The sequence below is a fragment of the Pteropus alecto genome, unplaced genomic scaffold (assembly GCF_000325575.1).
Source record: "Pteropus alecto unplaced genomic scaffold, ASM32557v1 scaffold182, whole genome shotgun sequence".
Lineage (NCBI taxonomy): Eukaryota > Metazoa > Chordata > Mammalia > Chiroptera > Pteropodidae > Pteropus > Pteropus alecto.
In genome coordinates, this window is record NW_006433946.1 from 248,624 (window position 1) to 264,374 (window position 15,751).

A 15,751-nucleotide genomic window follows, 5' to 3' on the forward strand; every position below is an offset into this window, starting at 1 on the left:
TTTAAAATTTACATGCTAATAGGTAAAATAATTAGAACCATCTGGCCATATTTTATAATTGTTATTTTGCTGAGTGTTACCCCCATCCTGGTTTATAAAGCTATTATCCTAAGTAGCCTACTTGAAGAATTATTTTGGTGGTCTCTCCAGATGTCAGGAATGAGATAGGGCTATGAGTACCTTCATACACACATATACACACATAAATTTTTATTTTATTTTGCCATATGGTCATTTTCTTTTTATACGATATGTATAAACAGTTGTATAATGCTCTTTGTTAAAGCACTATTGCAGTCATGAAAATCTTAAAAAGAAAAAAAAATGAAAACCAACAGAAGGCCTCAGTGCTTCCAGCAAGAAGAGAACACATTATCCTGCATTTTAAATGTGTATCGAATTTGTTTTCCGACAAACATTAGCAATTTTAATGTTACCTCTAGTTCCATTTTATATTTTACTCATTAAAAATTTTTTTGGAATATTGTGTTCTTTTAAGGTTGATTGAGCTGTAAAGTTCAGTAGTACAGTAAGTCCTCACTTAACGTAGTTACTAAGTTCTTGGAAATGCAGCTGTAAGCAAAACAATGTATAATGAAACCAATTTTACCGTAGGCTAATTGACATAAACAAGAGTTAAGTTACTATGGCATTTTTCTGATCACAAAAACATCACCAAATTTATAAATAAGAACCCTGAACACTTTTAATATTAAACATTAATGTGAGCTATACCAACATTTAAGAAAGATTAATAAAAACAATTAAGATAATTATAGTTATTTTCCCATCCTCTTATTCTACCCAGGGTCATGGGTGGCCAGGGCTTCTCCCAGCAGCTCAGGTCACAAGTCAGGACTCAATCCTGGACAGGATGCCGTTGCTTTAGAGGGCCTCTCTCCCCCAAACCCACTGTCACTCACACTAGTACAATTTAGACACGCCAGTTCGTATCACGTGCACATCTTAGAATTGTGGGAGGAATATGGAGTGCCCAGAGAAAACTCATGCAGACATGGGAAGAACGTGAAAACTCCACACAGTTGGTGGTCCCAGCCAGGAATCAATTTCTTTTTCCCTTTAATGCTATAACAATATGACTTGAAACAAAATGCTGTTATTTGAGGACCTGCTATATTTGTGGATATCTAGTCAAATTCTATAAAAATCATCTCCAGGTTTGCTTGATACCTCCTGTGGCAAGGAATTCAGGATGATCCTCATGAGACAGGCAGGTCTTTTTGGATAATTTTATTTTCAAGCAGTTTCTTCCTTCCTTTCACCAAATGTTTGGTTTCCTTTTAACTTCCATTCACTAGTCCTATTACTAATCTCTGCAGCCCATGGAATAACCTAAAAGATTTATTACCCGAAAATGCTCTTCATTGGAATATGGTAACTATCTTCTTTAGACCATATATTCAAATTCTGGATTCTTTTGTTTCTTTCAGGAAGAAAATGTCAAAACGATCCTGATGAACCCAAACATTGCATCAGTACAGACCAATGAAGTGGGCTTAAAGCAAGCAGATACTGTTTACTTTCTGCCCATCACCCCTCAGTTTGTCACAGAGGTCATCAAGGCGGAACGGCCAGATGGATTAATTCTAGGCATGGGTGGCCAGACAGCTCTGAACTGTGGTGAGTTCTTTTAAGTTTAATTGCAGAATTTTGGCCCATGCACTTATGTATATTTTTTGTTCAAATCCACTTAACAATTGTGCCATGTATGTTTTTAAAAGCTTTTCTCTAATATGTGAGGAAGCATTTAGCAAACAGCCTCCTGAAAATGTCATATGATGAATATTACTGGTTTATTTCACAGAACAGCTGAGGGACATAAAGAAACCTTTTGCTTTAATGCACTGGGGTGGCCAAGTAGGTTTCTTGGATCTCCCTCCTCCATCCCAGGATATCGCTTTTCTCTGTTAGCGGTGAAGCCCTGAGAACTATTATGCATGAAAAATGAGAATTAATATTGATTAAGTGTTCTGTGCTCTTATTTCTCAGCCCTGTAGCATTTGACTTTCACGATTATTTTCATGATAACATAGATCAGTCTCTGACATCCTTCATGCATCTGCTGAGTCTAATTCTCCATCCTCTTTAAAATGCTTCGAACTTTTGGAACTAAATCGTGAATGAGAATATTATTAGCTAGTTGGGGTAAGGAGTTGGTGATATAATTTGCATGACAAATATAAGATTTAGCTAAAGTTAGATGGCAAGTTAGTAAAAATACAAATAATTTTGATGATTTTTAACCCAGATAGATACCCATATCACTGGGATTACTTAAATAAAAGAATCTCATTATAGGAATGGACATTAGAAGGTAAGGAAATAAACTCAAATCTTAAGGCTCACTCTAATCTTATGATTTTTATTAATGAAGATAATGAAAATCACTTGGAGAAAGTGGTGACATAAATAACAGTAAGTTTGGCAAAATATTTAATTAGAATATCTTCAGAAATTTTATTTCAATTTTTTTTTTTTTTTTGTCCTAAGTGCAGTTCTGTTGTGCACTGTGGTGGCTTCTCGGAGTTAATTTAAAAATTTTAAAAATTCATATTAAAGAAGACATAAGAGTTTGAGATTTTAAAAACTGATTATATTTGGTTCTTTTATAGGAGTGGAACTATTCAAGAGAGGTGTACTCAAGGAGTATGGCGTAAAAGTCCTGGGGACCTCAGTTGAATCTATCATGGCTACAGAAGACAGGCAGCTCTTCTCGGACAAACTAAATGAGATTAATGAAAAGATTGCTCCGAGTTTTGCAGTGGAATCGGTAAGAAACTTTCGTTTTGGAGAAAGAAGGCCATCATTTGTCTTGCATTATAGGGAGAGTGGTTTGTAATGCCTAAAATGATATTTAAAATTATACATATACTTGTATATATGTATGTTCTTCCAGAAATGTGTTAGTATCTCAGATGTTATGTATTAATTGCAACAATCAATACTGAAATGTTAGAGGTAGGTATTAATATTTATAAAAGAAATAAGCATAAACCCAGAGAAGTGGTTTATCAATGCCACTGAATTTCAAATCTCCTGAGTTAAAACTAAGAACCATATCAACTTGAAATGCCAAAGTAATTTTTACCTTCTTCCCATGATCAATCACACATCTTGTATGTGTGAATGACCTGCAAATGGGAAATGACTGGATTTAAATTTTCTTATTAGAATGGAATAAACATTTCTAAATGAAATTTTCTAGAAAAAAGCCATTGGATCTAATAAGTAAGATTTGTAACTGAGAAACCTGTGGCTTAGTTGTTGGAAGAAGATAGATTATTTTGCATTTCCATTAGTCATTTTCCATCATATCCTGTGCCTCTTTATAGGCACCAGGAAGAAGTCAGCTTTCTGTACATCTGTTTTTGCTCCCGACTTTATTCTCAATTTCAGGCATATAGTCAGTAGAGTTGGGGGTTCTGGAGGCAGTTTTTGATGCAACTTCCCCTTTGAAGAATAGGCAAATCCTTAGGAATAAGGCAAGTATTGCTGGGGCTACTGAAAATGAACTATGTATGTTTCAGAAAAGAATGCTGTCAAGAACATACCATGTTACAAAGCTGTCAATCAGGAAAAATCCCAGGATAGTGCTGCTGAACATTGGAAAGCTCCTGCCATTTATTTATTCTTTCATTGCCAGATTTAATTATGTCCTCGCTTCTTCCGGATGAGAAACAGGCATATGGGAAAGGTGTAATTACATTCCCATTGGTAGTGTAATATTATTCCATGACAGAAAAATATAACCACCATATGTTGTATTCTGTAAGTTAAAAAAAAAAAAAAATCCAAGCTTCTGGGACTATTTTTTGACCGAACTTGAAAAATGAATAATCTCTTTATGTAATATTCCTAGTGGCTTGTTGCAATAATACTTAGTTTCAGCAGTAGAAAATCTTGTTTCCTTACGAGATGCATGAAGACTTTTAAAATGAATTAGAAAATTCAGTATGCCACCCATTCTCAAATTAATGATGATTATTTCAGCTTTGGCTATTGTTTTTTTTTTTAATGCTAAAACAAAACTTACCACAAAGGGATAAAAAAGAGCCTTCATTAAATATTTTAAAAAGTCCTAGAATTTTACTAAAAATTTGTAAAACACCACTTGTTTTTAAGAAGGAGATGGGACAATAATAGAACATTTCCGTAGTCATTCTCCTCAAATAAACTGATTTATCTGAATTACCAGATTCTCTTGGTATGATCTTTACAGCTAGTGTGGTTGGCTTTTAAATTTTGAGTCCTTGTTCTTTTTGACAGATTGAGGATGCACTGAAGGCAGCAGACACCATTGGCTACCCAGTGATGATCCGTTCTGCCTATGCCTTGGGTGGGTTAGGCTCAGGCATCTGTCCTAATAAGGAGACCTTAATGGACCTCAGCACAAAAGTATGTATGTTCATAGACCAAATTCTTACCAACTAAGACAACTGACTTGACATACCCTTTCAACTAGAAAAAGTTATATAGACAAGAAACAACCTTTTCTCTACTTATTAAATCATTGTCGTGTTCTTTAAAAGTGTTGTCCAAAAGATGACACCTTTGAAAGGGAAATATAGTGCAATTATCTATACTGGAATACAGCATTAATGCAGATAGTCCTAGGTAAACTGATGGTGATTCTACCTACAGGTCCATCTTTGTTGTACTGTCTACTGATTTCAATGCTATGAAGTCAATCCAATTCCATCTTCCCGTGCTTCAAAATCTGCTCTAAAGCACCCATAATGCTAAAATACATTTTAGTGGTTAAAAAAAAAGACGAATATAATGTCCCATTTTTTCTTTATTTTTTTTTGAAATAATATGATATAAAATGACATCCAGTAAGTGAAACAAAACACATTGAGTATTTTAACTTTACCTCAAATTCAGGTATTTAAAATGTATAAACCTCTTAGTAACATAAATGGGTAAGCTCTTTGCCACTTGTCATACACATATAGGCAAAAATGAGATTCGAGTGTTTATAATTTATTTCCTATCAGAACAACTTTATCATATTAATGAATACTTCTTTTCTTAAGTATTAAAGGAAAAAATTAAAAGGAGAAAGTTATAGTATGATCCAAAAAATAAATTAGAGATTAACTCAGAAAACGTGCTTCATGAAAGCAGAGGGCTTTGCCCATACTTTATTTCCACAGACTAGAACAGATCCTGGCAATCAGTCCTGGGGGATCTGTAAGTGCTTGTTGAATGAATGACGGTATGTACAGGCAAGAGGCCCATGTAGGTTACATGGCAGTCAGGGAAGTGAATCTGACAGAATATTGTGAGGGTTATTTTGGGGAGTGCTGAGTAAATAGCCCGAGTACAGCATGTAGCTTTATCATTACTTACTTTTTGGAGTAAAACAAAAAGGACCTTTTTTTTGGCGGAGGGGCCTTCAATTGATGGAGGTTGTTGAAAACAAATAAATAAAATTAAGTATATTTAAATAACTGCAATGACAAACTTACATGTAAACAACTTGGATTTAATTTTTTTAAAGTCGCTAAAACAAACCAAAAAAAGTGAAACGTATCTAATATAGATGTTTCTTGTTTCCATTATGGACTTTTGAATCGTGTATTTAAAGAAAAAACATGTTTATAGCAGTATAAAAAATTTTTTCACTCTAGCATATTAGATGTTCCAATGTTTTGAATATTAACATTAATATTATTATTGCTTTCAATAGTGACAATGTGTACTTATTCTCTATTAAAATTTATATATATTTATAATATAAAAACCCATCTGAATACTGGATTGTCTAAAAAATTTACAGTGAAGACAATTGGGAATGAAATAGTTTTTAATTATTTATATTCCTCTAAAATAATCAATAGATCACTGAAATTCTTTGTTGTTGAAAAACCTACCTTTCCTTGAGAATAATTACCCATATGATTATATCCTAAATGACCCATATTCTCTTGAGATATATTGAGCACCATTTAAAACTGCGTTAACTCATCTGCATCCCTAAATCATTCTTTTATACAAAATCTGAGATTTGAAAGAGGTAAAAGAAGCTGAGGCAACAGGCAAGGCTCATCTCAATTGTTCCTATGCCCAAATATACAGTCTACTCCATTAGAATGCCAAAAGCTTTCCCAAATTCGTAACCTTTGTTTCCCGGATTTCTTCTTTTAGCAGGCAATTCCAATGACAAATTAGTCATTATTAAGTTGTTAACAGAGTTCCTAACCACTTTAAAAACTTCATCATGGGCAGCTGTGGGGACTAATAGGCGACATTTCAATTGTACATGTTGCAGCCTGTGGTATTGACTGAGGTTAAAAAAAATAGTGTTGAGACACAAAAACTTACATTGAGTTATTTCATTTTACTGCTTGCAATAATTTGAAAAAAATTAAATTACTTTCCCCAGTTGCTTTCTCTTCTTTTTACTGCCATCACAAATCAACTACATTAAGAGACAAGGGACATTTCTGTATTGGGTTTTCAGCCACCAGATGTCCTAAGGTCAGAGACTGCCTCTTTCATATTTTGAGTTCAGTTCTACCTACTGGTGAGTACTCAGTAAATATGAAATGATAATTATACTAATTCATATCTGTTTAATCAGGCACACATGATATATGACTCAGAGTACTTAAGCACTTAGGCAGTGATTGACCATAATAATAGTCGCATATGATTCTTCTAATTCCCAAGTTTCGTATGCTATCTTGGCTAACTGTTTACAACCATCATCATCTCCTTTCTTCTCCTCATCAACATCAACTGACTTTTACTGTGAATGTCACTGTACGAAGCACCCTCAGCTATTTTAGAGAAAGCCAGAGTCTTTAGACTTATTTTTCTATATTTATTCACTTATCACATTTTCTGGTTTCACAGAAGCCTAGCTGCTGAAATAATTTCATTTCCCTCTGCCTGATTGCTCAATTATTTTCTCTTTTTCCTAAATTAGTTTGATTTAATGTCATATCAGCACTTTGAATGGCAAGCCTCAATAATGTAAATCAAGCATATTCACTGCAGGATGCTATTCCTAGTGCCTCACTGATTTTCTGACACATTGTGCCTTCTGGAGAGTAGAGGAGGATGGAGACTAGACTTGAGGCTTTGGTGCTGACCAGGAGTTAGGTCAGGGCATTCTGCCAAACATCCACATTTAAACCAGTGCCTTTTCTTACTCTTTGATATCTTTTGTCACTGATTTTCAGGCCTTTGCTATGACCAACCAGATTCTGGTGGAAAGGTCAGTAACGGGTTGGAAAGAAATAGAATATGAAGTGGTCCGAGATGCTGATGACAATTGTGTCACTGTCTGTAACATGGAAAATGTTGATGCCATGGGTGTTCATACAGGTAGGCAAAGAATTTTCAAGAATTATAGTAATGCCATTGGCTTATGTCTCTGATGGCCCATAGCAGCCTTTATTAAATTCTTTTCTTTAAATTACCATTCTTAGCTGTCAGTGATAAACTTTTACATACATGTAGTCTTTTATAGTATTGAATATACTCTCCCATGTAATTTGATCTTCATAAAAACCTTATGAAGCAAGGCAGATGTTATTATCCTGATTTCATTTGAGAAATATAAGCAATATAGTGAAGGTAAAATCTATAGGACTTGGTGTTGAGAAGTAAGGAGTGAGGTTAAGAAGGCTTAAAGTAGACTGGGGTGTTAATCACCAAGCGAATGGGAAAATAGCCACGAGTTATAGAAATAGATTTCTTAGGAAAGGAAACTAGTTAGACTACAATGCAAAGATGGTGACTTAGGACTTAGAAATGCTAAATTTGAGGTATAGGTGGAACTGTCCAAAAGAGGGTAAAGAACGTGGAACCGGAATTCAAGAAAAGGGGATAGAAATAAAGAAGTGGATACAAAGTCACTTTAAGTCATTGGTATAAAAGAAATAATTGAAGCTGGAAGCATATAGTTAAGTATTCAAGGACATAGACGTAGAAAGAAAGAGAATAGAGTTAAGGGCTGAACTTTGGGAAACATTTAGATTTACAGGGCAGGAAAAAGGAAGATTTGGTGTTGAAGAAAAAGAAGGGAGTGATAGGAAGACAACCAAGGGAGTAGAGTACTAAGTAAGCCCATGCAAGAAAATATTTCATAAAAGAGCTTTAGTTGTGGATGCATTAAATGCTTTGAAAGGTCAAGAATGAGGTTTTAATATGGCTTTTGGATGTTCAAGAGGACAGTTTCAATACAAAGTTGATGTCAGCCATATTGAAAAGAATTATATGGCAATGAATGATAGGAAGAATTTGTCATGTTAAGAATGCAAGATGGTTCTTATGGCTTTCTGGCAATGTTAGGGAAAGTTTGGGTAAGTTTGGGTAAAGAGGAGATGATATTTTCTAGAAGGAAGAACTTGAGAGAAAGAGATAATTCGAGATGAAGAGAAGGACAATTAAAGAAGTTAATGTCACTTCAGTAAGTAAATGACTGAAGCCTTCACAGCTAGATGAACTTGGAAATCGTTAGAGGAATTTCTGTAAATGATGTGATAGAATAATACAGGTAAAAGAAGAATCAGATGAAATAATACCTGATATTCCTTTTATGTATTACCTTAAAGTAATTCTTTTCTCAACAAACCCTAAGACTGTTCTGTCTTGGATCACACAAATAGGTTAAGTCACTAAAGTTGGTTATTTAGATATGCTATCAAATAACAAGAGCTGCTTGGATGTACAGGTGATTCAGTTGTTGTGGCCCCTGCCCAGACGCTCTCCAATACGGAGTTTCAGATGTTGAGACGTACTTCAATCAATGTCGTTCGCCACTTGGGCATTGTGGGTGAATGCAACATTCAATTTGCCCTTCATCCTACCTCGTTGGAATACTGCATCATTGAAGTGAATGCCAGACTGTCTCGAAGCTCTGCCCTGGCCTCAAAGGCTACTGGGTAAGACTGTCAGTTTGCACATTCTTCACAGAGAGAGTTGGAAAATTGAGAGAGAGTGAAGGCTGCTACCCTTACAAACTATCACCCCTGTTTCTGTATGCTGGCTTCAAATCGTTTAGGACCCTAAGGATATGGTTATTAATGAGCTTGATGCCAGATTGAGGCAAATAGTATTGCTAGCTGGCTTTGTTTGCTGGCTAATCAGAAACTAATGACGATCTGGGTGGTCAAAAGAGGCTGAGAAAAATCTGCTTCTTAATTATACTTTGCAGATGTTGTCTAAAAGTGCAGATTAGTCCTTAATTTTAATCCTCAACTGGCTTCTTCAGGTGTAGCAAATGATAGACAAATAATATAGTTTACTTGACTCAAGCGTTCAATACACATTATTTTAGCAAAACTCGACAAGACCAAACGAACAATGTAGGGTTTTTCTATTGGTAAATGTTGCAATCAAATAAATAATTTTGCTATCCATTTAACAACTGCTAGGAAGCATACCTGGAGGGGAAATTAATTAATACCTTTTGTTTCTATTAATAAATTTCACACGTGGCATTTAAATTATATGGTATTTAAATGAACAAAATATTTACCTCTAAAGATTTTTTTATGTAGTTACTCAATGTTGCATGGACTGGCAGAGGGCATGTTGCCTGAGGCAAGAGTCAAGGGACCTGAGTTCTTTTGTTTCTTCTACTGACTGTGACTTTGGACACATCACTTATTGTCTCTATCAGTTTCTTCACCTATTAGGTGGGGGAGTTGTACTTAAGGACTCATACGTAATTCTATCATTCCATGAATTACTTTCTCAAATACAATTACCAAAATTGACATTCAAGAGGATAGTCAAGTTCCCAGAGTGTTAAGTTTGTAAGGAACCCGAAGTTCAAAGATAATTTGGAGACAGAGCAAGGACCCGAACTTGCGATGCCTACATTTTCTGATTATTATGTACCCCATAGTATCAGCTAACTCCACTGTCTTCCCAGGTGCAGACCTGTATATATTTTTTTCAAAAGAATATTGTGCAGATTCTTATCTTAGTAGAGGTTTTACACAAGTGAGCACTTCACTTATCAAGGAAGCTATTGATTTTGGATCGAGGGGGCGAAGGTTGGGAATTGTAGCACTGCATCTCAGACATAGAGAATGAATTCTTCTGGAATCTATGCCTCTGTACTTTATCATGACACATTATTTTATAAGTGGCTATTAAATATTTATACAGAAAAGAATCAGATGTGCTTTATACTCTGATGTGGAATAATACTAGAATTTCTAAGAAGGATGAATTTATGTTTTGGGCTATTTTTAATACTTATTGCTGAGAGAAAAAAATAAATTTGTCTCTTCCTTTATAGCTACCCATTGGCATTCATTGCTGCAAAGATCGCCCTAGGAATTCCACTTCCAGAAATCAAGAACGTCGTATCAGGGAAGACGTCAGCCTGCTTTGAACCTAGCCTGGATTACATGGTTACTAAGGTTCCTCGCTGGGACCTTGATCGTTTTCATGGGACATCTAGCCGAATTGGTAGCTCTATGAAAAGTGTAGGAGAGGTGAGTTGTTGGTTTATTTTTTTATTTCGTCCTTGTTCTCAGTTATTTTGTCAAATTTTTAACACCGTTGTCTAGATACTAAGTTCTTGATTGGAATATATGTAGCAATTTTGTTTCCTCTCTAGTGTTTCCACATCTATCTGACTGTTAACATAAGGCATTTGTTACATGACCATTTAATGGATTGATTCTAAGAGCATCCACACTTTCGAGCAGTCTAAGAGCATTAAAAAGGAGGGGCCATATATGTGGGTATATAATATATACACATATGTAAAAACACATTCATATTTATATAACCGAATTGTAATATATGTTATAATCAAATCAAGAAAATAAAATGATGTAAAAGAAAACATGGCGTACGAAAAAGACCATTGAATTCAGATTAAGAATTCGACTTTGGTCCATTCATGCAAATTGTGGCTGTAACCTCTGTGGGCCTCACGTCCCACACCTGTAAAAGGAAGGAGCTGGACTAGACGATCTCTCACGGCCCTTTGAGCTCTAAAATCCTAAACTGAGAAGAGTGCAGTTAAGCCCCCTTTTATTGTACTGAAATGTTCTAAGCTTTTATTAGCTTTCAATTTTGCATAGTATTCTATTTTAAATTTTAAATTGAAGTTAGCTTTTAATTATTCCATCTTCAAAGAAACAGTACTGCTTGTGCAGCAGGAAAGAAATGAATTCAGATTCTTACCTCTGAGATTCAGTCTCTTGCCTCCCCCACCAAAGTATTTATTTCATTTTGCATCCAGGAGGCTTGGCATAGTAGAGAGAACACGAGCCTTGGAACCAGATGAAGTTGAGTTTACTCTTGGTGTTGCCACTTACTAGCTGGTGACATTCGTGCAAAGCACTGAGCCTCAGGATTTTCCCTCTGAAAAATGGTGATGATAATACCTACTTTGTGGGGTTATTATAAGGTTTAGGATTAATACAGGTAAATGTTTAGTAATATATTTTAAGGTAGATTCATAGCGCACTTCCAATAATGTATCGCATCAATGTTACTATCGTTGTTTATGGGTAGAATTTTTGAATACCAGAAGTATGCACAAATCTCAATATCTATCTATCTATCTATCTATCTATCTATCTATCTATCTATCTATCATCTATCTATTATCTATCATGATCTATCTATTTTACTTTATCTCTATCTCTGTATGGTCAATGTTAGAGTTCTATGTCTAAGTATATAAGCCAGTTAGATTACAAAGCAAAAAACTATATTGTTTTATACTGGCCTTCATTTGTCCCATGACACAGATTATAACCTAAACTCAGGCTAACAATTTCAAAAATGCATGCCACTAATCACAGAAATACAGCTTAAATTCATCACCAATCCAGTGGAAAAGAAAAAAAAAGGCATTTTATTTTATCAATCACATTCACATGTGAATGGCAGAACTATTGCTATTTTGGTTTCCTTAGTTTCCAAGATATTAATGGAAGATATTAAAGTAATGATAGATAAGGAACAACTTGACCTTTTAAATGAAATGTCTTACTAGTTGTAAAAGACAAGTAGTAGTTTTTCTTCCTTCATAGTTGTTTTAAATCTTATTTTTTCTTTCATGCTTCAAGGTACATAACAGAATTAGAATTCAAATGCCATGAAAAGTTTTGTTGGTAGTGTTTTTGCCTAATAAACAACTGTTATTTAATTTACGTTTTGTGTGAAGTGTCCGTTTTCATAATGTTCACAGTAAAATTTGTAGGCCAAAGAATATGAGATAATTTTCTAATGTTTCATTTAAGGCTTATTATCTGAGGAATTTTTATTGTCAGTTAATTTTAACCCCCTATGTTTAGTTCAACCAAAGTTAGTAAACATTTCCTGAGTTCTTATTATGTGCAAGGTACTGGGAAGATACAACAGTGAATAAGATGTTAATTGTGACACATTATCTGTAATAGGTGGTAAGTTCAAAATAGTAACTGAACCAAATATAATATGAATTAAACTGTGGTAAAGTTAAAATATAGTATTTATATACAAGTGTTCTTAGAATGTAGTAGACTATGGTAAGGGAAAGCATGATCGTTATTCCACTGAAAAATGGTGAAATTTTCACTTAATGAATGTGAATTTTTTAATAATGTAAAGTATTAAAAAGCACGAATTTTGAACAAACACAGTTATATATTCCTTTACTGATATAAAGATAGGTTTGCTTCCTTTAATTGACTTTACTCCATATACCATTATGTACAGTGTACTTAATAAAAATTTATGGTGAGCCACTTAATAGAACTAGTCACTTTAGGGCAAACTTTTAGATATGTAATAAAAGTTTTATTAAATATTCAAAAATATTTTCTTAATTTGATAGTAACATAAAATACCTTATTTCTGGCAGTCTCTCCTTGCCTAGGTTAGCAAATCTATGAACAAATTGTCTAACTCTTCAAATACCACTATGCCTTGCAAATTGCATATCTGAATTAGACTAACGTTTTATTTATTCTCATTCTTGAGAATCTTCCCTTATTTCTAATTAAATTTGGAGCAGTGTAAAAAGGTTATCTGTTTGGTTTTAGCGATCTTTGAATATGTATCTCTTATCACACAATTGACATGAAGATTTACTTAACTGACATTCGTGGGAATTTGGGTCTATTTGAGGAATCATGGAAGTTTACTGATAGCAGCATTATGACTGTTATTATTTTAAATTGAATACCAAAATTATATAGCAATCTATTATTCCACAGAAAGATTCAAAGACAGTGTTTATGCAATGAAAATAACTGGGTAGGCTTCAAAGTCAATTTAAGTTTAGTTCTGACTTGTAACTTGTCCAAACTAAATCACCACATGGTTTTTCTAATTGATTAGTGTACAATCATCTGTAAAGATTGTGGGAAGACACATTGAATTTGTCATGGAAAATTTAGTCTTCACCTATGCTCAAATCTGAATCTGTCAGTATTTGTTATTATTCTTGAGATTCTATTAATATTAATGCTTAGCCGTAAAGAAAGCTAAACTGTCTTGGATACCGACTGATATCCGTTTAGAAATAGTTCTGTTTTTGTGTGAACGTATGTCTGGTTTTTCTTCATTTGCTTTCTACTCTAAAAGATATCTGCACAAAAGCAAGCTCTTATTAAGGAAAGGTCAATACATTCTGATCATAGATTTCTTATTTTAATACTGTGGTCAGGAACAGGTATAGGTGATTTTCTCATCAGTCTCAGCAAATACAGCTAAAATCTCTAAGTGGTAAAAGACTGACCTAATGTTGAAGACTAATTACATCAAAACAATGGAGAAAAGGAGAGAGGAAGAAAAATAACACCTAAATTTGAGTGGTATTCTTTTGATAGATGTTTTATTCCTAAGTCTTTTCTAAGATGTATTCCTTTTCTAGTTTTGCTTGTGTATATATATATAGTGTGTGTGTGTGTTCTAAATGTGTGTATGTGTGTGTGTGTGTGTGTGTGTGTGTGTGTGTGTACTTTTCCTTTAAATATGAGCTCTTAAATGTGTATTACAGGTCATGGCTATTGGTCGCACCTTTGAGGAAAGCTTCCAGAAGGCTTTACGGATGTGCCACCCATCTATAGATGGTTTCACTTCCCATCTCCCAATGAACAAACAATGGCCATCAAACCTAGATCTCAAAAAAGAGCTGGCTGACCCATCCAGCACCCGCATCTATGCCATTGCCAAGGTAATATGTGACAAGAGCTGCTTTTTTTTTTTCCAGAATATAGGAAGCCTGGACTTTAAAGCAAAGCTGAATTATCAAGTGATTTGGATTCAAGGATTTTTGGAAAAATTTTAATTTTCTTCAATAGTATGAAACTGAGGACTTCTATGCATTTCATCAGATTATTTTATTTTATAATTAATGAAAAATTTCCCTGTTCTATTTGACTTTAAGCCTGGACTTACGGACACAATGCAATTTTAAGGGATGATCACATAAACTGTTCCTTCCTTTTAGTATATATAATATCAATACTTTAAGTAGATTTGATATTTGTCATTTCTTATCACTCTCATAACTTGAGTTTTGAAAGTGTGGAATATTGTATTTTAGAAAGGAAGATGCATAAAAAAATATCCGTATGGTTACCTAAAGACTCTAGAATACTCTATTGCTTCTTTTTCTGTTTTTAAACAACAGACTATAAACAACTTCCATGATTATTGGCTTTTCTATGTAATTATTTTATTGGTCTTACTTTTAGAACAAAAAAAGCCCCACATTTCTCACTTCTACTCACTAGTTCTCTTTATGCAAATTAAATGCCATATTAATCTCCCTTTATGTTTACTAAGCTTAGAGTTTTGAAGTCTCAGCTTATCTGATTTTATAAAAGGTGACTTGGGCAGCTGGGATCTGTCTGGTCAGAAATCCCTGAATGGCTTTTTGACATTTAAGGAAGCTTAGGCATTAATCCTCTAACAGTGTCAAACCTGTTAGTTTGTCAAACCTGCTACAAAGCCCCACTGACCAGTGTGTGTGTGTGTGTGTGTGTGTGTGTGTGTGTGTGTGTGTGTGTGTGTGTGCGTGTGTGCGCGCGCGCGCGCTCACACGTGTGCATGTGGGATGAGTGGATGGAAATATGAATTTTGTCTTTAAAAGGGGAGTTTGTGTAATTTGTCTTTGTCACAACAGAAAAATGCTGTTAGTTATTCTGAACTCACTGGAACTTTTATGTCCATGTATTGTTGAGAGTCCAGTAGAGAGGGGAAGAAAGGCAGGGAACGTTTTCTTCATTCGTAGAATGTATACTCTTTGCCTTTATGGTTTCTAAATGTGAAATATTTACTTCCCATTGAAATCTTGGGAGATGCTAGTATATTTTGATAGATATTTCTCAGTGTTGAATTTCAAGGTAATAGAGAATTAACATTTTTCTGTGGGGGTAGTTAGTGATGAGAAGTTACTCCAGAAAGCCATTTCACCTTCTTTATTGTGCCTACTTCAGTCTTTTGTTTAAAAAGCAATTTATCCCACTTATATGTGTATGTGTATCTCTATTTACATATACTTTTTTTCCAGACAAAGCACAGTAAATGGATTCTTTTCCTTAATTCTAGTTATCATGCTTCTGCCATTTAGAGGCAGATGAAAAAGGGAAGTATTTCCAAACTCCCAGTGAGGCTGTAAAACTCAAGCAAGTCTCTCATTCTTTTCTAACATACTTATAAAGGATGAGGATTCTGAGAATGTGTGGAGATTCTTTCTTGCACAGAGTACCCTATATCTGAGCAAGAAGTGCAGGGTCAGAGGTATAAATTA

The 15,751-nt window shown here is 34.4% G+C and overlaps 1 protein-coding gene across 1 annotated transcript in view; it reads left to right on the plus strand.

The window, feature by feature from the left end:
- Window positions 1-15,751, plus strand: part of CPS1 (carbamoyl-phosphate synthase 1) — a 116,704-nt gene that overhangs the window by 40,691 nt on the left and 60,262 nt on the right. Inside the window, exons 14-20 of the mRNA XM_006908487.1 lie at window positions 1,452-1,641; window positions 2,634-2,791; window positions 4,288-4,416; window positions 7,212-7,356; window positions 8,708-8,918; window positions 10,286-10,484; window positions 13,994-14,170. Coding sequence (XP_006908549.1) covers window positions 1,452-1,641; window positions 2,634-2,791; window positions 4,288-4,416; window positions 7,212-7,356; window positions 8,708-8,918; window positions 10,286-10,484; window positions 13,994-14,170 — 1,209 coding nt within the window. The remainder of the gene's footprint in view (window positions 1-1,451; window positions 1,642-2,633; window positions 2,792-4,287; window positions 4,417-7,211; window positions 7,357-8,707; window positions 8,919-10,285; window positions 10,485-13,993; window positions 14,171-15,751) is intronic.